Source organism: Heterodontus francisci, chromosome 10, assembly GCF_036365525.1.
Source record: "Heterodontus francisci isolate sHetFra1 chromosome 10, sHetFra1.hap1, whole genome shotgun sequence".
NCBI classification, from domain to species: Eukaryota; Metazoa; Chordata; class Chondrichthyes; order Heterodontiformes; family Heterodontidae; genus Heterodontus; species Heterodontus francisci.
Window position 1 is genome coordinate 79,961,623 of NC_090380.1, and position 23,854 is coordinate 79,985,476.

General features: G+C 41.6%; 1 protein-coding gene across 1 annotated transcript; it reads right to left on the reverse strand.

Moving 5' to 3' along the window:
• Positions 1-1,754: 1,754 nt before the first annotated feature.
• On the reverse strand, positions 1,755-23,281 carry dusp27 (dual specificity phosphatase 27). Its single transcript, XM_068039953.1, has 5 exons — positions 23,163-23,281; positions 21,004-21,098; positions 19,854-20,082; positions 14,081-14,298; positions 1,755-4,582 (listed from the first exon to the last, which is right to left on the reverse strand). Exons 1-5 carry the CDS (start codon positions 23,270-23,272, stop codon positions 1,755-1,757), a joined length of 3,480 nt encoding a protein of 1,159 aa, XP_067896054.1. The 5' UTR covers positions 23,273-23,281.
• Positions 23,282-23,854: the final 573 nt, after the last annotated feature.

The following is a 23,854-nucleotide window of genomic DNA, read 5'->3' on the forward strand; positions in this document are numbered from 1 at the left end:
AACAAGGAAATACAGAAAAGTTTCTTTACTCAGAAAGTGGTTTGAATGTGGAAGCACAGGAAGTGATTGAGATGAATTGCATAGAAGCTTTCAAAGGGGAACTAGATGAGCATGAGGAAAAAGGGAATAGAAAGATATGCTGAACAGCTGAAATGGGGTAGATATAATGAGAGTAGACGCATGTGGAGTATCAATACTAACACAGACTAGCTGGGTCGGATGTCCTATTTCACTGGTCTACATCCTACGTATTTCTATGTAACATCACCACACAGTAAAAAGTAGCTTTTATTAGGAAAATGTTACTAAATTTTATTTTTCAAATGGCCTTTATTTTAACCTCATTATTACTATTTTCTCTCCTCTTTGGTTCTCCAGCCCTACTCACCCCTCCCTGCCAACCAGGTGATCAGGTCCTTGACCTCTGTACGTGCTGCTTTATCATTAGACTGGAAGAGGTTCTTAAGAGCAACCTGGGGTGATTCTTTCTCCCTCTCTCTGTAGGGAAACAGTTATGTGGTTAGGTTGTAAGTTGCTTACCACCAAGCAATAAATCACAATTAAATGGTGAGGTCCCTTTGCCAATATTATCCCAACACTCCAATTTAACAAAATGCTGTTTTGTAACCTAAAAAAAAATTAAGCAAGTTATTTAGGGTCTATCTCATTTAAATTAGCCAAACCATATTTTTTGATTTCTGAACTGATGTACACAAGTGTTACAAATGTAAGATGTAGGTTTTAAAAGCGAGCTTAATAATTTTCCAGATTTATTTTCTACTGTTTGAAGATATAAAGGGGGCCATTTGAGAACAGAAATATCTGTTTAAGCTCCATTGATGTAGGGTCAGCAGACCAAAGTTATACAGACAGTTCCACAATGCTGACTGGCCAAAGCAAATGGAGGACAATTAGCTTTCTGCTAATATTAAAAGTATTTCAAAATTCAGCCAATTGAAGCACTTGGAACTTTTAAAACAATACTTTGTACCAGCCGCAATTATACTGCAGTCTACGTAAAGGCGATAAGAGCTGGTCTCAGAATCTGCCTTAATTCAACAGCGGTGGCCACATCTGAGTACACTACATTATATAGTTTATTTTGGCTTCAACTCAATGCAAAGTTTGTGGTACTAATGGTATATTAGAGGCTAGGTTGGTTATCACTATCGCACACAGGAGTGAGTTGGGAATGTGAGCCAGAGCAGATTATAACTGCACTCCAGCGCTACAGGTCTCCATGAAGGAAGGTTTTTTTTAAACTAACCATAGGGGCTGCATTGGCTTCCTGACAGGACCCCAATTTGCATTCATTGATAAGGGTCCCGTCTCATCCTCTCCCAAAACCACTGGTGTTAAACGCATAGATCGGTGGGAATGGAACTGCCCTATTTGAACTTCATCCCAGCTACATTCTCTCCAATTGGGGAAAATTAAAATCACCTTGTAACCTCTTCATAAATGTAAACTGGATGGTAATGACATTCTGAAGCAAAAATAAACTAAGAGGTATCCATTTAAAAAATATGTATTAACATGGATTTTATTGCCACTAAAAGGTTGCGAAGTATATTTCACACAAACATTACATGTCGACTAAAATTGGAATTTGCCTAATGCTTTGCTCTCACTGGGCTGGGTTGGGAGGGTGTGGCTGTTAAAATTGGTTGTCATATTTCTGTTGTGCACACCAATTCAATTTCACATACATAGCTTCTCATTCATTAATTGTATTGTACCAATGATTATTGTGCTTATTCTTTTTGACGCTTTTTATCCTTGATTCTGATTTCTTGACGTCTCCTCCAAGCAGCTATAATTTCATCATCATCTTCACTGCTGTTTTTTACTACAGACTTCAAACCTTTCTTTGCTGCAGGTTTCTCAAGGTCACTGTCATTACTTTTTCCACTGCCCTGTTCCTCTACAGTTACAAAACTCTGCTTAAATGTTCTCTTTGCATGTGTCTCGAGGGTATCATCATGATCATAGGCATTTAGTTCTGCCTCTGAACTATGCAAGCGAGATCTCCATGGGAAAGAGTGAGTTTTTGGTTGGTCTGATGACTGCAAATCAACATCTGGACATGGCTGCATTTCAATAGAGGACCTTTCAGAGTACAACTCTCTGGAATTACCAGCTTCAGCAGCCATTGGCCTTTGGAAACTATACTCGGGTGATGGGGTAGAATATTTCACCTTATTTATATTATCCTCATCAACATTTGATCTGTAGGAAGGAGCAAATCTTCTAGATGTATATTCTCCTGTCAATGGTGATTTCAAATCATCATCTCTTGTAAGATATAATGAAGTTGAACATTTTGTTGCATCCAATTGGTGTTTTGGCAATGACTCACTATCAGGTTCATGGAGGTAAGAAGCCCTATTGAGCTTTGTTTCTTTATTCATAATCTGGCCATATTTTAGGGCTTTGTTGTCAACAGATACTTCCTTGACATCACTAAGCCATCTATGTATATTGGTAGCTGATGTTGATGTACTGGTGCCTCTGCATAAAAGATTACCTGAAATATTAGATGTTGTGTCAAACTTATCTGTTCTCGGATAGGAAAAGCATTCTGAATTTGTTTCAACCAAATCCTCATCTTCACTTTTATCCTTCTTCTTTTTAAACAATGTGCTGCGTTTATTGTCAAAAGCAACCTTTTCTTTTCTGTATGCATCCATTTTATCTTTCATCTCACTTTTGATTTCCTTGTTCTTGTAGTCTAACTTTTTAAGATTAATTTCATCTGCAAACAAGCTATATAGTGGTTTGCTTGTTTTTGTAATCTCTTTTGAATGGAAGCCTTCAGACTTGAAGCTAGACAGACTGCTGCATGACAAAATAGACTGCGTGTCCATGCTGCGAGCTGCTTTAGGCCCCAACTGGGAACCTGCATAGGCACTTCCACTTTGCATGCTCAAAAGTGAAATTTTGTCATCTTCTGTGTATCTTCCAGTGGCCCCTTCTTGGATATTTTTGTCCAATAGTGAGGCAGTATCTTTGATCTCGTTTTGCTTTATTGCAATTTGTTCACTAACCACAGAAGCAATCCAATCCTGAATGCTGGAAAGTGAAACAGTAGCATCAGGATTTATTTGCAAAGGTGGCACAGGCACTGCAGTAGCTGAGGCAGCTCTGGCTCTGGATGTTGAAGGTCCACTACTCTGCATGCTTAACATAGAGGCACCATCATCACTTAAACTTCTATCAGACATTTTGCACCCGAAAATAGACAGCGGAATGCTTCCGCTCACGGAACTCTCTATCTCACACTCCGATAAGGACTTACTCTCTTCCAATGTCCGTTTGGAGCGTTCCAAGATCTCAGCACGCCTTTGTTTAGTTCTCTTGGATGTAATATTTTCATCTTTTATCAAATTAATTATCTCATTTTTGTTTTCATTGCCCAGCTTTTCCTGATGTTTCAACTTCCAGCTCTGATAGGCTGTCAGGTTAACATCACGAAGTGATTTTATTTCTCCTCCCTCCCCTTCCTCACTTTCTTCAGTGTTATTCTCATCATCTGCTTTGGAATCTTTTTTGTTCCATCCAAATTGTATCCGTTTGATACGCCACCTTTCCAGAGGGGTCAATTTGTCTTTGTTTTTCTTGCAAAAGTTGAACATAGAACTAGTTTCTGAGAATATAGAACTTTCTTCATCTGGGTCTCTCCCTTTTTCACCATAACTAAAAGAAGCTATGCTACTGCTGTCATCACCTCTTGCAGCTTTCTTGCTGATCTCAAGTAATCGTTCATCCCACATATCCCAAGTGCTGGCTTCAGTGGATAAGGAGTCATTTCGAGCTCTCCTTGGCTTGTTTAAATATTCTGTTAAGCGTTGTTGAAGTTCACTGTCAAGACTGTCAACACTTGCTGTGTCATCTCGTTTACAGGCAATATATTGTCTGTTTTCTGCAATAATGGATCCTCTGTCTTCCTCACTGTTGTGCAGTGGTTCAGGCTGCCAACATGGATCCAATTGAAACTTTTCATTTTTACTTTGCCATTCCCGAATTAGCCAATCAACATTATTCCCTTCCTCGAGATCTTCAGGAAGTTTGGGTGTCTCATCTCTTGGTTTCTTGGTTCGTTCTATTGGTGACAAACCTTGTTTTGCTCTCCACTGTTCATAGATCCTTTCCTCTTCAGCTTCATCAATTAATGGTGGCCTTTTGGAAGCAACACTTGTTTTTGCTACAGAGCTCATTAAACTGCTAGCAATTAAGCTGGTTGTGTCTTCCTCTTCCACCATGATAGAATATGCCTTTGCTCCCATGATGCTCTGTGTCTCCTCTTCAGCCACAGAGCCAGAATGGGCTTTTGCTTCTATGACAGAACATTGGCTTAGACTCTCATCATCATCATCAAGATCATCTTGGCCACGTTCTTCCAAAAGATTTTCATTTAGTTCCCTAAGCTGCTTCAAGAAGCCCTCATTTGGGAAGATTGGACGTTTTTTACGTAGAGTCATTAATGCCTCCATGATTGTCATGTGGTGGAAAATCATAAGGTAGGCTGCCACAAGTGCTGCTGATCTACTGGTTCCCATGACGCTGCAAACCAAAACTTTACCTACGGAAAAGAAAAAGAATGAGTGTTTGCAATGTTATTCTACTTCTGTTGTTAAAATTGTTACATATGCATGATTTCCATGTAGGAACTAAAGACATAGGAAGAAAAGGTTTGAAGTCCTGCAGGCAGAATTTTGGAAGCTGGGCAGGATGTTAAAAGTCATTATTACTCCCGGTGCCCTGCGTTAGTGAATTTTGATATAGTAGGATAAAACGGGCTAACACATGGCGGAAGAAATGCTGCAGATTCCTGGGCACTTGGACCAGTTCTGGGGCAGGAGATACCTGTTCAAAGTGGACAGATTGCACCTCAACAGAGCTGGGCCCAATGTCCTCACAGGAAGATTAACTAGTGCCATCGGGGAGGGTTTCAACTAATTTGGCAGGGGGATAGGCACCTGGATGAAACATTAGGATGTTTCCTCTTGTGGGGGAGACTAGAACTAGGGGACACAGTTTAATAATAATAGATCTCCCTTTTAAGGTGGAGATGATGAGAAATTTTTTCTCTCAGAGGGTCGTTAGTCTGTGGAATTCTCTTCCCCAGAAAGCAGCGGAGGTTGGGTCATTGAATTTATTCAAGGATGAGTTAGATTGATTTTTGATAGATAAGGGAGTCAAGGGTTATGGGGGCATACAGGAAAGTGGAGTTGAGACCACAACCAGAGCAGCCATGATCTTATCAAATGGCGGAGCAGACTCAAAGGGCCAAATGGCCTACTCCTGCTCCTAAGTCCTATCTTCCTATATTAGAGAGGAGAAACAAGGTGCATAGAGGTCTGGGTGAGGCAAATAGCACTAGAGTAAAGAATAGTTCAAAAATAGGAGGGATCAGACAAGGGGCAAATGTGAGTTTGGAGTGTATATACAAAAATGCACCAAGTGGTTAGGATCTGGAATGCACTGCCTGAGAGTGTGGTGGAGGCAGATTCAATTGTGGCTTTCAAAAGGAAACTGGATAATTATCTGAGTAGAAAAGCTTTGCAGGGCTATGGGGAAAATGCAGGCAAGTGGGACTAGCAGAGAGCTGGCAAGGACATGATGGGCTGAATGGCCTCCTTCAGTGCTGTAACCATCGGTGAGCTGCAGGCACAAATTGCCACATGGGAATATGATATAGTGGCAGCAACAGAGACCTAGAAGTTGTATAGGGATCTAGCCCAGGTTGATTGGAATCAAAGAAGAGGAGGATTGGAAACTTAATATTTCTGGCTACAAGGTATTCAGAAAAGATATGGAAGGAAAAAAAGGAGATGGCGTGGACAATATTGATCAACTAAACTATTTAGGCACTTGAAAGGAATGATGTAGTTCACGGGCCAAAGACAGAGTCTGTTTGATTAGAATTAAGGAACAAATGATCTATTATGCTACTGGGTGTATACTATAGAGTGCCAAATAGTGAGAAGGAGATAGAGGAGCAAATCTAGAATCATAGAATGATACAGCATAGAAGGAGGTCTTTTAGTCCATTGTGCCTGTGCCGGCTCTTTGGTAGAGCTATCTAATTAATCTCACTGCCCTGCTCTTTCCCTAAAGCCTTGCATTTTTTCCCTTCAAGTATTTATCCATTTCCATTCTGAATGTTATTCTTGAATCTGCTTCCACCGCCCTTTCAGGCACCACATCCAGACCATCATAACTCGCTGTGAAAAAAGTTTCCTCACGTTGTACAAAGTACAGTACTGCACAGGAACAGGCCATTCGGCCCTCCAAGCCTGCGCCGATCTTGATGCCTGCCTAAACTAACACCTTCTGCACTTCCGGGGCCCATATCCCTCTATTCCCTTCCTATTCATATATTTGTCAAGATGTCTCTTTAACGTCGCTATCGTATCTGCTTCCACCACCTCCCCTGGCAGCAAGTTCCAGGCACTCACCACCCTCTGTGTAAAAAACTTGCCTCGCACATCCCCTCTAAACTTTGCCCCTCACACCTTAAACCTATGTCCCCTAGTAACTGACTCTTCCACCCTGGGAAAAAGCTTCTGACTATCCACTCTGTCCATGCCGCTCAGAACTTTGTAAACCTCTATCATGTCGCCCCTCCACCTCCGTCGTTCCAGTGAGAACAATCCGAGTTTTTCCAACCTCTCCTCATAGCTAATGCCCTCCAGACCAGGCAACATCCTGGTAAACCTCCTCTGTACCCTCTCCAAAGCCTCCACGTCCTTCTGGTAGTGTGGCGACCAGAATTGCACGCAATATTCTAAGTCTGGCCTAACTAAGGTTCTGTACAGCTGCAACATGACTTGCTAATTTTTATACTCTATGCCCCGACCGATGAAGGCAAGCATGCCGTATGCCTTCTTGACTACCTTATCCACCTGCGTTGCCACTTTCAGTGACCTGTGGACCTGTACGCCCAGATCTCTCTGCCTGTCAATACCCCTAAGGGTTCTGCCATTTACTGTATACTTCCCACCTGCATTAGACCTTCCAAAATGCATTACCTCACATTTGTCCGGATTAAACTCCATCTGCCATTTCTCCGCCCAAGTCTCCAACCGATCTATATCCTGCTGTCTCCTCTGACAATCCTCATCACTATCCGCAACTCCACCAACCTTTGTGTCGTCCGCAAACTTACTAATCAGACCAGCTACATTTTCCTCCAAATCATTTATATATACTACAAACAGCAAAGGTCCCAGCATTGATCCCTGCGGAACACCACTAGTCACATCCCTCCATTCAGAAAAACACCCATCCACTGTTACTCTCTGTCTTCTGTGACTGAGCCAGTTCTGTATCCATCTTGCCAGCTCACCTCTGATCCCGTGTGACTTCACCTTTTGCACCAGTCTGCCATGCGGGACCTTGTCAAAGGCTTTACTAAAGTCCATATAGACAACATCCACCGCCCTTCCCTCATCAATCATCTTCGTCACTTCCTCAAAAAACTCAATCAAATTAGTAAGACACGACCTCCCCTTCACAAAACCATGCTGTCTCTCGCTAATAAGTTTGTTTGTTTCCAAATGGGAGTAATTCCTGTCCCGAAGAATCCTCTCTAATAGTTTCCCTACCACTGACGTAAAGCTCACCGGCCTATAATTTCCTGGATTATCCTTACCACCCTTCTTAAACAAAGGAACAATATTGGCTATTCTCCAGTCCTCTGGGACCTCACCTGTAGCCAATGAGAATGCAAAGATTTCTGTCAAGGCCCCAGCAATTTCTTCCCTTGCCTCCCTCAGTATTCTAGGGTAGATCCCATCAGGCCCTGGGGACTTATCTACCTTAATGCTTTGCAAGACACCCAACACCTCCTCCTTTTTGATAATGAGATGACTGAGACTATCTGCACTCCCTTCCCTAGGCTCATCATCCACCAAGTCCTTCTCCTTGGTGAATACTGATGCAAAGTACTCATTTAGCACCTCGCCCAATTCCTCTGGCTCCACACATAGATTCCCATCTCTGTCCATGAGTGGGCCAACCCTTTCCCTGGTTACCCTCTTGCTCTTTATATATGTATAAAAAGCCTTGGGATTTTCATTAATCCTGTTTGCCAGTGACTTTTCATGACCCCTTTTAGCCCTCCTGGTTGTATCTGGTTCCTCTGTCAAACACCTTAAATCTGTGGCCTCTGGTTATTGATCTTTCTGGCACCGGAGACAGTTTCTCCATATTTACTCTATCAAAAATCATTCATGATTTTGAACACCTCTATCAGGCAAATTACAGAAAAATACAGAATGGTGATAATGGGCACTTCATTTATCCTAATATAGACTGGGATAGTAACAGTGTAAAAGGCAAAAAGGGGGATAAATTCCTGAAATGTGTATGAGAACATTCTTGATCAGTGTGTTTCCAGCTCAACAAGGAAAGAAGCATTGCTGGATGTAGTTCTGGGGAATGAAATGCAGTATGTTTCAGTGAGAGATTATTTGGGGATATTTTTCATAATATCATAAGTTTAGAACAGTTATGGAAAAGAACAAGGTACAATCAAGCGTAAAAATACTTAACTGGAGGAAGGCTAACCTAAGTTGTAAAGGGATCTGGCCCAGGTTGAATGGAATCAAAAATTGGGAGCTAAAACAGTAATGGAACAATGGGAGGCCTTCAACAGAAGATGGTTCGGGTATGGAGTAGACACATTCCTGTGAGGGGGAAGGGAGGGCAAAAAAGATGGAGCTCCCTGGTTGACTGAAGATATAGGGGTTAAAATGAGATAGAAAAAGGAGACTTATGACAATTGTAAGGTTCATAATACAGTGCAGAACTAAGCTGAATATAGAAAGTGCAGAGGAGATCTAAAAATGGGAGTAAGAGGGAAAAAGACAGAATAGGAGAACAGATAGCAGCTAACATAAAAGGGAACCCAAAAAGACTTTTATAAACATATAAATTATAAAAGGGTAGTCAATGAAAGGTGAGGCTGTTTAAGGACTAAAAGGAGTTCTTCTTGTGGAGGCAGAGGGCATGGCTGAGGTACTAAATGAGTACTTTACATCTGTTTTCATTGGAGGAGGGAAAGCTGCTAATGTAGCAGCAAAAGAAGAGGCAGTCGTGATATTGGATAGGATAAAATAGATAAAGAGGGTGTACTTAAAAGGGTAGCAGTCCTCAAAGTAGAAACATCTCTTGGTCCAGACAGGAAGCAAACTAGGGTACTGAGGGAAGTAAGGGCGGAAATTGTGGCGGCTATACCCACAATATTTTAAAGGAAGTAGGTGAGAACACTGCAGGTGCCTTAACTATAATCTTTCAAAGTTCTCTCAATTCTGGAGCTGTTCCTCTAGATTGGAAAACTCACATGTCACTTCACTATTTAAGAAAGGTGAGAGGGAAGAAATCAGGGAACTATAGAAACAGTTAACATAACATCGGTTGTTGGGAAATTTCTAGAGTCTATAATTAAGGATAGAGTGACGAAACATCTTGAAACTTTTCAGTTGATCAGAGAGAGCCAGCATAGATTTGTAAAGGGTTGGCCATGCCTAAAAATCCTGATTGAATTTTTGAAGAGTTGATTAAACTAGTGTACTGAGCAATGTCCAGGGATGTTATTTATATGAATTTCCAGAGACATTTGATAAAGTCCCTCACAAGAGACTGTTAGTTAAAGCTGAAGCTCATGGAATTGAAGGCAAATTACTGACCTGGTTAGGAAATTATCTGAGTGGCAGGAGACAGAGGGAGGGATAATGGGCAGATAATCTAATTAACAGGATGTGACTAAAGGTGTTCCACAGGGATTGGTATTGGGAACTCATCTATTCATCATGTTTATTAATGATTTCGATGATGGGATAGGGAGTCACATGTCCAAGTTTGCCAATTATACAAAGATAGGCAGCATTGTAAGCAGTGTAGATTGAAGAAAATTACAAAGAGATATATTGAGAAAGTGATTAGCAAAGCAAATGGGATCTTGGGCTTCATAAATAGAGGCATCGGGTACAAAAGCATGGAAGTTATGCTGAACCTTTAGAAAGCTCTGGTTAGGCCCCAACTAGAGTATTGTGTCCAGTTCTGGTCAGCACACTTCAGTGAGGACGTGAAGGTCCTCGTGAAGATGCAGAGGAGATTTACCTGAATGGTTCCAGGGATGGAAGATTTTAGTTACAAGGTTAGGTTGGAAAAACTGGGGTTCTTCACACTGGAGCAAAGGAGATTGAGGGGAGATTTGATAGAGGTGTACAACATTATGACAGGCTTAGATAAGTTAGACAAGGAAAAACTGTTCCCATTAAATGATGGTACAAGGATTAGAGGACACAGATTGAAGATTTTGGGCAAGTAATATAGGGGAATGTGAGGATGAACTTTTTTACACAGCAAGTGGTAATGACCTGGAACCCACTACCCATGAGGGTGGTGGAAGTGGAAACAATCAATAATTTCAAAAGGAAATTGGATGGGCGATTGAACAAAATAAACTTGCAGGGCCACGGGGATCAAGCGTGGGAGTGGGACTGACTAGATTGCTCCATGAAAAGCCAGCATGGCCTCGATGAGCCAAATGGCCTCCTTTTATGCTGTAACTGGCTCAATTACTTTTCTGTATTAAATTTCATCTGCCATGTGTCCACCCATTTCACCTGCCTGTCTATGTCCTCTTGAATTCTATCACCATCCTCCTCACAGTTCACAATACTTCCAAGTTTTGTGTCATCTGTAAATTTTGGAATTGTTCCCTGTACATCCAAGTTTAGGTCATTAATATAGATCAAGAAAAGCAGTGCTCCTAGTAAGGTCAGAACACATTTTAAACGAGTACAAAGGCTGAGAAAAGGGGCAGGGGGCAAAGAACAAAAGGGAAGGTCTGTGATAGTGTGGAAGGTGGAAAAGATTAAATGACAAAAGGGATGATGATGCAAGACAAAAGGAGATGTTAATGGGACAAGTAAAGAAACAAAAGATGGGTCTAGAGAAGGTGCAAATTAGAAAAGCGGAATTATCACAAACAGCTTCTCTCTAAAGACAGAGATCATGATCTGAAATTTTTGAACTCAATATTGAGTCCAGAAGGCTGTAAAATGCCTAAGTGAAAGATGAGATGCTGTATCTGGAACTTATGTTGAGCTTCATTGGAACAGTGTAGGAGGCCGATGACAGAGAGGTCAGAGTGGGAGTGGGGCAGGGGATTAAAATAACAGACAACTGGTAGTTTGAGGTCATGTTTGCCACTCAACAGAGGTGTTCTGCAAAGTAGTCACCCAATCTACATTTGATCTCACCAATGTAGAGGAGACTGCATCGTGAGCAGTGAAAACAGTATACTAAATTGAAAGAAGTACAAGTAAATCACTGCTTCACCTGGAAGGAATGTTTAAACATGCTATCTTGTCTTTGTGACAGTTTTGGAGCAATCTGACATGCGATACATGGAGTTATGTCACAGATCAGCCATGATCTCAATGAATGGCAGAACAGGCGCGAGGGGCTAAATGGCCGACTCCTGTTCCCATGTTCCAATAATCTTCCAATCCTCTTTTGATACGGGGGTGGTGCCAGAAGACTGGAGGATTGTAAATGCTGCACCTTTGTTTAAAAGGGGAGAAGGACAAAACTAATAACTGCAGGCAAGTCAGCCTAAGATAGATGATGGGGAAACTTTTAGAGACAATAATCCAGGACAAATTAATTGGCATTTGGAAAAGTATGGACTAACCACTGAAAGTCAGCACAGACTTGATAAAGACAAATCATGTTTAACTAACTTTATAGAGTACTTTGATGCAGTAACAGAGAGAGTTGATAATAGTAGCATATATGGACTTCCAAAAGGCATTTGACAAAGCACCACATAATAGACTTCTTAACAAAATTAAAGCCCATAGGATTAAAGGAACAGTGGCAGTATGGATACAAAATTGGCTAAAAGACAGAAAATAGTGGTGAACAGCTGTCTTTAAAACTGGAGGGAAGTATACACTGGTATTCTTCAGAGATCAGTATTATGACCATTGCTCTTTTTGATGTATATTAATGATCTGCACTTGGGTACTCAGCCCATAGTTTCAAAGTTTGCAGATGTTATAAAACTTGGAAATGTAGTAACAACGAGGAGGATAGTAACAGACATCAGGAGGAGATATTCAGATGGGTAACATGGGCAGACACATGGCAGATTACATTTAACAGAGAAGTGTGAAGTGATACAGTTTGGTAGGAAGAATGAGGAGAAACAATGTCTGGCATAAGCCCTCCCTTCAGGTTGTGAACACAGGGATATATAATAATGCTAGAAGCATAAACTAACAGTCAGATTTTTAAACAGAAAGCTGCCAGGGGTGGCTTTCGCTCAAACTCAGAATATTATGATGAGGGAGTGGAGTCAAAATTTATTCAAGATGATTCACTAATGTGGGCAAGCATAGCATGTTCATTATTAGATATTATTGTGCAAAGACAAATTGTATTGATTGCATTAGCTCGGTCTGATCCTACCTCTTGCTTTGTATAGATAATGGACCAAAGTTTCATTCTGGCCTCATTTAACTAACATGGAAACAAGCATTTTGCCTACTGAAAGATAGGAGAAACATATGTAAGGGCACATGCGAAACACATAATATCTAGTTCTTATGTCAAGTGGGTTACATTGTTACATCCCTAGCATTAAACTATTATATAAGTATCCTGTAGTTTCTTTTTCCGGGAAGAATGCGATGTGCCTTTAAGGCTAGAAAAGGAGCAGTACTACTTTAAGGCAAGAAGCTCCAGAGACTGAGTCAAAGAATGCATTCTTGTTGCCCTGGGATACAGCCACTCAGAGGCTGTGATTCAAAGAGTGCATTCTGGTTGCCATAGGACACAGCCACTCAGGACCAAAGATATGAGATACATTGTTGCCGATTGACATTTGAAACTGGGCGGCACAGTGGCGCAGTGGTTAGCACCGCAGCCTCACAGCTCCAGCGACCCAGGTTCAATTCTGGGTACTGCCTGGGTGGAGTTTGCAAGTTCTCCCTGTGTCTGCGTGGGTTTCCTCCGGGTGCTCCGGTCTCCTCCCACAGCCAAAAGACTTGCAGGTTGATAGGTGAATTGGCCATTATAAATTGCCACTAGTATAGGTAGGTGGTAGGGGAATATAAGGACAGGTGAAGATGTGGTAGAAATATGGGATTAGTGTAGGATTAGTATAAATGGGTGGTTAATGGTCGGCACAGACTCGGTGGGCCAAAGGGCCTGTTTCAATACTGTATCTCTAAATCCTAAATCCAGAAATAAATAGACAGACAGCTGAACCAGCATATACTGAAGGAAATGAGAGCTCTCTCTCAGTTTATTTAAACCCTATTTATTACATCAGAATTCTGATGTCAAGCCAGATTAATTTCTTAAAAGAAAATAACCAAATTCCTTTAACTACTGAACTGTAATTGTTGAAATTCATCGCTGGAAAAGAACAGCATCAATTCAACTGCTGAATTAGACTGTTCTACTGTTAAAGAACCTTTATCCTACATCGGACGGCTGTGAGGACTTCAAGCAACCTTGGACTATTCCACATTGGAAGATTTCACTTTAGCAGGAGCATAAATATGCAAGGACTCTAATTTTTTCTATTTTAAATGTTGTCTATATCTTAGTTGTGATTAAGAATTTAGTTTTTCTAATTAAACAGTTAATTTGTTGATCTAAAGACACCTGGTTTGGTTAGCCTCATTTGAGGGTTAATAGATGGTAAAATTTAGCTGGGTCTTTCTTTAATTTGGAAAGTTTAAAATGATATGTTAAGCGATCTATGGAGGGACAGGACTGAATCAACGGTGCATTTCTCCTGCCACAATCAGAATCGTATATTTTAATTGAGGCGGGGGGGGGGCTGTGACTTGAGCCATCAGTTGTAAAAGTATACATTGGGCCATATAGTGCAACTCCAGAACATCAAGGACATGAGATCCACTTAATGGAAGCTATTAAACGCAAGACACCATCTATGGCAGACCAAGGCTCATACAATCTCATTAGGAGCTGTACAATATTTTACAATGCCCTGGTTTGATTAATATTGAGAATCTGAATCACTATTTACCTCTGTATGTCAGAAGTGCTTCATCCATGAACTCTGCAGCCTTACGGAAGTATTTGGACAGGTCAAATTCAGGGAAGTCATCTGCTTCGATTCCGTGGTACTGAATTTCCATTCCTGCATAAAAGTCTGCTGTGGTGTACACACCCGTACCATGGGCAGCATTAAGGATGTGAGTGATCCCTTGTCGTTTCAACCGAACCTTATTCACAGTTGCACTCCTGGAAAAACAAAATTATAGCTGGTCCCTATTTTCTGAGGACATGAGCATGACAAAACAGTGAGTTAGGGCATAAAAGTGTGTTCCTGGCATATTCCCAACACTGGGACACTTTTCACAGCAACCTTTGTGTCAAGTGCTCTGAAAGTGCTCCAGATTTAGCAAGGTCTCCCATTAGTTTATTGTTCACACTTTGTGTGATGCTGAGGTCTGGTAGGATGGATTTTCCTGTGCGGAGCCTAAAAGGACAGGTACAGCACCTTGAAATGGACCTGCACTTAACGATCAACTGAAAAGGGTGTTTTGGAGAATGACACTGCAGTAACTGCTGGAAAATATGAAATCAGACAATGCTTAGGGTGCAGGCAGGACTACTCCCTTTAATGAAAGAATCCTGGAAGTCATGTTGAGGGAGATGCAGGCAAGGAGATGTGCCACCTTTGGGTATGAAGTGGCACTCTTCTCAACAAAATGTAGCGAGGACTGCATGTTGAGAGGTGAAGGCAGTCTGTGAACCTCAGATAACAACATTCCAGGTGAGGAAAAAATATCGACATAGACATGAAAAAATATGCTCATGATATTTGTATTGGTATGCCTATAACACACATATACCACATTCACCTTAATCAGCTGTATACTAAGGTGGAATACTTGTTATCTTTACCCATTTAGAATCTTGCACTAATGAAGGTTTGCCCTCTTTTGCATTTTGCCTATTTTTACAGTCCTGTCTAAGGAAGCACAATGTCTAAACGCATAGCTCTGATGGGTCTCAGTCATTTATTGCAATTTTCTGTTTGCAGGCCAAGATAGCACATAGCAGAAGCAAGGGGCTGAAAACAGGATGGACTCCCCCAACTCTTCAGACACAAACATGCCTTAAAGAGCTAGCCCTGGACATTGCTGGTGATCCCAATGTAACAGGTAAGCAGCCACTCCTATTCTGGCAGCTCCAAGAGAACATCCATCAGCCAGCCATTTCATTCTCTTCTCTCACCAGGATACCACTTAGAAGTACTACTAGATTAGCTATGAGGAGAACAAAAGAAGCACCGGGGGAAAAAAAATACACCACATCACACAACAAAATGGATATGGTTAAAAGGGATATTTGGTGGGCACTGCCCTTTTTGCTACAAAGTATGCCTAGTTGTGCAGGTGATGATGGTTGATTAATCGTGGGGGTTCACAATGCAGGAGAAGGGGTTGGTGTGATTGACAGTGGAGAACCTGTTGCAGAAATGTTTCCACAGAACAAATGACTTTTAAAGCGATGTATACTTGACTCAGTCTTTATCTTAACTCACTCGGGCATTGCTGCTCAAGAGGTGGTGGCAAGTCCACATGTTGTGTCTTTTGTTTAGACTCAATTGTGGCCCCTACCTCAACTGCTGCTGGTCCATTCTTCCTTCCTTAACCACCATCGGTAGCATAGTGGTTATGTTACTGGGCTAACAATCCAGAGGCCTGGACTAATAATCTAAAGACATGAGTTCAAATCACACCATGGCAGCTTGGAAATTTAAATTCAGTTAATTAAATAAATCTGGAATAAAAAGCTAGTATCAGCAATGGTGACCACGAAACTATCAGATTGTTGTAAAAAAAACCATGTCCTTTATGGAAGGAAATCTGCTGTCCTAACCCAGTCTGGGTTGCACTGTGACTCCAGAGCCCGAACAGTGAGGTTGGCTCTTAACTGCCCTCTGAATTGGCCTAGCAACTACTGTGTTGTACCTATGAAAATGACAAATCAGAATAAAACTGACTGACCACCCAGACTGCAGTGCTTCAAGAAGGTGGCTCACCTTCTCAAGGGCAATTAGGGATGGGCAATAAATGCTGGTCTTGCCAGCGATGCTCACATCCCATGATCGAATAAAAAAGACTCTCAAATAAAGCCTGGCTCGAGTACAAAATTAAAACCTGACCCGACAACAGCCAACTGGGCCAGAGTCCTTTCATTTTTTTAAATGCCCGACCTGACCCGAAAATAACAAACATATTAATAAAACAGAAAAAAAAATTGTAGATTAAAACGAAAACAATACGAAACAAAATAGTACAGTCCAGCCCGACCCGACCCAAACCCGACACATGTAGTTGGGTTTGGTCAGGTTTGGTTCGGGTGGCCAGGCTTTACTCTCAAATACAGTTAGCAGAATCTCAAAACAAATGCCCATAGTGTGGGTCAAAGTAGTCTAAACGAGACAAGGCATGTTTTGAGGTGAAGAAGTCAAGTTCCCAATGAAACATCTCCAAATGGAGTGCAAGCTCAGCAAAGTTGGAAACAAAGGCAATGAAATCACTTTAAGAGGTTTTGGTGGCTCTTGCCACAGCAGGTCTGCTCCTACTCCAGCGCTTTTCTTGGCACACCTGAAAGACATCGCACCAATGGCTCAAAGTAACGTAATTTCCTGGACGTCCCAGACATGCTCTTGGAATGCCCAAAAACCATGGAGAAACAAAAACTTCTTCTCTACCTCCCTCACCATCCCCCACCCCAGCACACATTCAGCTCAAAAGCAAGCGCTGGGATCAAAACCCAGATTTTCAACTCTCCATGTGCTGCACTTGCATCTGTGCTGTCAGCATAATGGACAGTAGTTTTAAGCCCTTAAACTAGATTGCTACATTTCCTCCTCTTCTACTCTCCTGTCTCTCCAAAAGTGTCACTAAGGCAAGATGACATGTTTAAACACTACTTCCAGGTGAAGCAGTGATTTACTTGTACTTCTTTCAATTTAGTATACTGTTTTCACTGCTCATGGTGCTGTCTCCTCTACATTGGTGAGATCAAACGTAGATTGGTGACTGCTTTGCAGAACACCTCTGTTGAGTAGCAAGCATGACCTCAAACTTCCAGTTGTCTGTTATTTTGATTCTCTGCTCCACTCCCACTCTGACCTCTGTCACCGACCTGCTACACTGTTCCAATGAAGCTCAACATAAGTTCCAGATACAGCATCTCATCTTTCACTTAGGCATTTTACAGCCTTCTGGACTCAATATTGAGTTCAGAAATTTCAGACCATGATCTCTGTCTTCAGAGAGAAGCTGTTTGTGATGATTCCGCTTTTCTAATTTGCACCTTCTCTAGACCCATCTTTTGTTTCTTTACTTGTCCCATTAACATCTCCTTTTGTCTTGCATCATCATCCCTTTTGTCATTTAATCTTTCCTGCCTTCCACACGATCACAGACCTTCCCTTTTGTTCTTTGCCCCTGCCCCTTTCTCTGCCTTGCTTAAAATGTGTTCTGACAAATGAACATTGACCATGTGTCGGGGTCGGGTCAGGTCGCTCTTCCGGGTCCGGCATTCGGGGTTGGGTTGGGCCGGGTCAGGCACAGTGGCAGTGCTGCCTTTTGGTCAGGGAGCGAAAGGGAAGTAAGAGTAACATTAAGTGTTATTAATTTCTGGTAGTCAAGTCGAGTTGGGTCAGGTGTGGGAAAAAAACAAAGGACTCGGGCCCAGATCGGGTTCAGGTTAGATGTGGTCGGGTCGGGCCCAGATCGGGTTTAAATTGTATACCCGAACAGACCTTTAATTGACCTTACGAGGAGCACTGCTTTTCTTGATCTATATTATTGACCGAGACTTGGGTGTTCAGGGAACAATTCCAAAATTTGCAGATGACACAAAATGTGGAAGTATTGTGAACTGCAAGGAGGAAAGTGATAGAATTCAAGAGGACATAGACAGGCTGCTAAAATGGGTGGACACATGGCAGATGAAACTTAATTCAGAGAAGTCATAGAGTTATTTACAGCATAAAAAGAGGCCATTCAACCCAAGGAGTCCATGCGAGTTTTCTGCGGAGCAATCCAGTCAGTCCAACTCCCCTGCTGATCCCCATGGCCCTGCAAGTTTATTTCGTTTAAGTGCCCATTCAATTTTCGTTTGAAATCATTGGTTGTCTCTGCTTCCACCACCCTCATGGGCAGACAGTTCCAGGTAGAGGCCTGATTTAGGTCGGGAAAAAGAACCCGACCCGAACTCGACTGAACCACAGAGGGCCCGAGCACGACCCGGCCCGAGTCCCTCCGATTTTGCCCCGAACCCGCCACTACTCGGCCTGACCCGAGCCTGACCCGACCATCCGCTTACTTACCTTCCTGACATCGAACCTCCAAGAAGCTGCAGCGCATGCGCGAGACGCCATAGTGACGTCACTCGCTCACTGCACAGACTCAGTTTCATCCCGGACTCCCAGTTCAGGTAAGTTTTTTTATTTTTAATACTTACCAGCAGAGCACTTACCTTGTGTGTCCGGCCCAACCCGACCCGACCCGACTCGATCTGGACTCGACCCAACCCAAGCCTGAAAGCCGGCCCTAGAAGATGGGCCCAACCTGACCCGAACCCGACACATGTCGTCGGGTCCCGTTGGGTTCGGGTCGGGTAGCAGGCCTCTAGTTCTAGGTCAGTACCACTTGCTGCATAAAAAAGTTCTTCCTCACATTCCCGCTGCATCACTTGCCCAAAACCTTCAATCTATCTCCCCTCGTCCTTGTATCATCAGTTAATGGGAACAGTATTTCCTTCTCTAGCTTATCTAGGCCTGTCATAATCTTGTACACCTCTTTCAAATTTCCCCACAATCTTCTTTGCTTCAGAGAGAACAACCCCAGCCTTTCCAACCTAACCTTGTGTGAAGTGATATATTTTGGTACAAAGAACAAGGAGAGGCTATATAAAATAAAGGGTACAATTTTAATGCGGGTGCAGGAACAGAGACACCTGGGGATATATGTGCACAAATCATTGAAGGTGGCAAGGCAGGTTGAGAAAGTGGTTAAAAAGGCATACAGGATCCTGGACTTTATAAATAGAGGCATAGAGTGCAAAAGCAAGCAAGTTATGATGAACTTTAATAAAACTCTGGTTCGACCTCAAATGGAGTATTGTGTCCAATTTTGAGCATCACGCTTTAGGAAGGATGTGAAGGCTTTAGAGAGATTGTAGAAAAAATTTACAAGAATGGTTCCAGGGATGAGGGACTTCAGTTATGTGGATAGATTGGAGAAGCTGGGTCTGTTCTCCTTAGAGAAGTTTGAGAGGAGATTTGATAAGAGGTGTTCAAAATCATGAGGGGTCTGGACAGAATAGATAGGGAAAAACTGTTCCCATTAGCAGAAGGGTCAAGAACCAGAGGACACTGATTTAATGAGGTTGGCAAAAGAACCAGCAGCAACATAAAGAAAAACTTTTTTGCGCAGTGAGTGGTTAGGATCTGGAATGAATTACCTTAGTGTGTGTTGGAGGCAGATACAATTGGAGCTTTTAAAATGGGATTGGAAAAGCATCCGAAGAGAAAACAATTGCAGGGCTGGGGGAAAGGGCTGAGGAGTGGGACTAGCTGTATTGCTCTTGCAGGGAGCCGGCACGGACACAATGGGCTGGATGGCGTCCTTTTGTGCTGTACCCATTTTATGATTCTACCTGAAACCTTAGCTGCCCTTTCTCTCTCCACAGATGCTGCTTGACCTGCTGTGCATATCCAGAATTTTCTGGTTTGTTTTCAAATTTCTGCATTACTTGTTTAGACTTACTTTTCAGCTATGAAGACATTTGGCCACACCTCATCCATTAGTTCCCTAGGCGCCTCCATCTTTTGCATCAGTGCACGTTGGATGTCCATGATGCAGGGTGTGTTGAATCTGCTGGTGTCATCAAATTTTACTTTCACCCGATTATAAAGGTCTTCCACCAGTAGCTGCTCAGCTGACTCCATCATTCTTGGTGACATTGGCTCAACTTTTATTTCTTTGCGTTTCAACTCTTCAGGTACAAAAGACAATGAATAACAATGGATAAGGAAGAATATTTTGGAAACATTTAAAGTTCAGATTGAACATGGGAGTACTGAAACAGGAATGGTATGAAATCCAAAGTAAAAGAAATGTAGTGAATCTCCTGGATGGTATGTAATGTAGAAACATCCTCCACCAAAAGACCAGTAGTAAAGATGCATTTACGGCTCAAAGATTTCCCAAGAATTGGATATAAGTGGCTTTTTAGACACTCTGGCGGATTTGAAGCAATCCATTACTTGAAGCACCATCTTACACAAACAAAATAGAAAAATACACCAATCAGTTACAGTTAACACCAATTTTTAAAATGTCTCCTTTGATTTTCTTTCAAAATGATAGTGGCTCAAAGTGACAAACTAACAAAATATCCAGCTCTCTGTGTATATTGTGATGTGTGTCTCTCCCCATAAAACTGGGAATCTTAATTGGTTTGAATTAGTTTAGAATTCTGAAATTTTTAAATATTCAAATTTTGGACCTAATAAGATTTTGGTGTAAATCCTTATTAATGGATTCCATTTATTTCTGTGAATTTTACCAAGATCTAGAAGTGCTTGAATATCGTACCAAACAGATGAATTTTGCTTCACTGGATTGCTCAGGAACCTGAACACATACTCCTAAATACCAAAAAGCAACTGAAATGCAGAATCTTAATCTCTCATCACCTGTAAGGATCAAATCTGTTGCAAAAATTACTTCTGCATTTGTCATGTAACTATGATGGCAGAAGTTAAAATATGCTTGGGCCTCTTTGCTGGGACAGTGGGTGAATTTCAAACTCACCCTACTACCCACCTGCACAAAACCTGTCTGGAGTTAAAACAGCAAAACTGTTAAAATTTTATATATTTCTGGGTATGATCTGGAAACATAAGAATCGTACCTTCATTAATTATCTTAGTTGCAGCAATTGCAGATGACAGATGGATGGGCTCCATGAAGATGCTCTCTGTGTCTGTATCTGACATAATGGAAAATCTGTCAATTAAAATAAAGTACAAGTTGTTTAAATGTCTAATGTGCATTTTAATGTTATTTCTTTGCCTCTTGTTTCATTATTGCCTCTTGTCTGGAACAACTCATTATTTATTAAACTATTTAAGAGATGATTCCCCAGCATTTATTATTGATTTTGCTTTACCATCAGCAGCTCCATTTTCACCAAACTTAATGGCTCAGTGGTGGCATGCTTGCTTCCGAGTCAAATAGTTGTGATTTCAAGTCCCACTCCTAGGAGTTAAGCACATTATCTAGGTGGATACTTCAGGGCAGTATTGAAGGAGTGCTGCACTGTTGCAGGTGTTCTCTTTTGGAAAAGACATTAAACCAAGACCCCATTTTCCCTCAGGTGTATGTTAAATATCCCATGGCACTGTAAGTAGAGAAGGGGTGTTTTTCCAAGGGTTTTCACAGAATTAAGAAGTAGTTGCAAAAGAGGGAGAATATATTTTGTTGGCACATTCTGGGGAATTTTGTTGTTTTGCGTAAAGATAGCTCAATCACATAGAGTTATGAGTTCAATCCTTTGTCCACTTACAATTTTTAGGAGTTGGATACTGGTAGGGAACATGTTAACATCTGTTTTATAAAGGATGTCAGATGTCTTGGAAAATGGGAAGATGTGGTGGAGTGGGGGGTGGGGGGGGGGGCTGTTGGTGGTGGTGAGTGGGCAAAGAGAACAAGGAGGTGTAAAATGATTTTATTTAGTCAATTAACATTTATTTCTTGGAAGTTTGGGGCTCTCAATTGTGCTCTTCTTGCACTGGCAGCTGGCTTTCCCGTTGTACTTCCTCTGCTTCTTTGCACTCTCCTCATACTGTGTGGATGCCCACCCAAGCACTTATTTGTCTGTAGAGTCTGGTGAGTGAGTGTCTACATGTAGGGAAGAGATATCTTCAATGACGCCTGACTCCAAGAAACACCAACACAGCCTATTCCATGTTTTCATTCTCCTCTTCGTAACATCAAAATAAAGGTGGTCAGAAAAATCCATGTTTAGAGTGCAAAGCGGCAGTTTATGCAGAGCTGAGTAAAAGTAGCAGCAAAAGTCCTGACTTAAAGTATTAAAAATATTGCTATGCAGACAAAGAAACATTCACTTTCCATAGCAGGATACAAAATGGCCTCTTCAATGTGGTTTCAGAGATACCTTGCAGTTTGTTTTACCATCACTGGTATAGTAGTGGTTAATTATCTGAGATGAGTTTAGGGTAGAAAAAGAGGGGAATTGGGTGGAGGAGTTATCTGTGCCCTTGAGATCATTTCAATGTGGTAAAATAGGCTTGTTATGGGCCTTAAAGGGAAGTGGTGATTCGGTCATCCATTGTACACATTGCCTGGTGCTACTTGTTTAACGCCCCTGCCAAAGTTGAAAGTTTCAGCTAATGTGTTTTAGTACCGTCATCAGACCCTGAAAGGATTATTTATCTTTCTTATTTTGTGACATAACCAAGAACCAATCTTCAGAGTTTAAATGCAGCAACAATAGGCATAGTCTAGGCTCAGGAAGGCTTCATATGAATCTAAAAGAAGATTTGCATTTATATAGCATCTTCCATGACTGCATGATATTCCAAAGCACTTTACAACCAATGAAATACTTTTCAAGAGTAGTCACCTTGTAATGTAGGAAACATGGCAGTCAATTTGTGTACAGCAAGCTCCCACAAACAGCAAGGTGATAATGACCAGAAATCTATTTTAGTGATGCCAATTCAGGAATAAATATTGGACAGAACACCAGGGAGAACTTCCCTGCTTTCTTCGAAATAGTGCCATAAGATCTTTTATGTCCACCTGAGAGGGCAGTTGGGGCCTCAGTTTGACGTCTCATTTGAAAGATGGAACATCCAACAGTGCAGCCCTCCTTCAGTACTACACTAGAGTGTTAACCTAGAATTTTGTGTTCAAGTCTCTGGAGTGGGACTTGAACCTACAAACTTCTTACGCAGAGGCAAGAGTGCTACCCACTGAACCACAGCTCATGCATATATATGGTTAAATCTCCTTATGCCAGGGAATTAATCATGGTAGACATTTGACCTGCTAGGAGATGGACTGCGGAGATATCTGGCCTGCACAGATAGGACATCATCTTGATCATTTTCTCCTGGAACAACTTGTTCACTGCTGGCATTCTGAGATGTTGCCATGACTGTTTTCCAGTTCTGCGTAAAAACAAAGAGAATCGATACATTGAAGTATGGAAAGACAGACATAGAAATAGGGAACAAATAAATATATGCAAATATTATCATTTCATGCTCACTCTAAAAATGAAAGGAGCTAAACATCATAAGCTTGAAATTTCATCTAAATTGATCAACTCTGTGTGAAAACTTTAAATGAAACAAAAACAATTTGTAGTGTTTCATTATTCTGACAATTTTCCTCAATCACAGCTGCACTGCAATCATCTGACCTTTATATTTCCCACCCCTCCATTCTTATACTGTCTGAGTTGAAATTGCCAATAAAAATTGGGAGAATTATCCTTTCACCTTTGTAGCCTGTGGAACCAGAAATCTACTTTCTTTGATTGTTAAAGGCTCTGAATGAAATGATCTTGAGAAAATGTCATCTGACCTTCAGCAGACAGGAGTTCCATATCAAAAGCAATCACCAATTCTGGCAGTCAGTTGGTTTGGCTGCCTGTTTTATACCCCACAAGATGTACTTTCCAATGGAATGTAAAATGATATGTGGTGAACAGCAGGCAGGCAGTCCCAGCCCAT

What these genes read in the sequence shown, in the direction of transcription:
- dusp27 (XM_068039953.1), bottom strand. Translation starts at nt 23,272, where the DNA reads ATGGCAACATCTCAGAATGCCAGCAGTGAACAAGTTGTTCCAGGAGAA. An exon ending in CGCAGTCCATCTCCTAGCAG is followed by an intron (nt 21,099 to 23,162) that starts GTCAAATGTCTA and finishes TTTAATTGACAG; the next exon opens with ATTTTCCATTATGTCAGATA. An exon ending in AGCACTTCTGACATACAGAG is followed by an intron (nt 4,583 to 14,080) that starts GTAAATAGTGAT and finishes TCTTTTCCGTAG; the next exon opens with GTAAAGTTTTGGTTTGCAGC.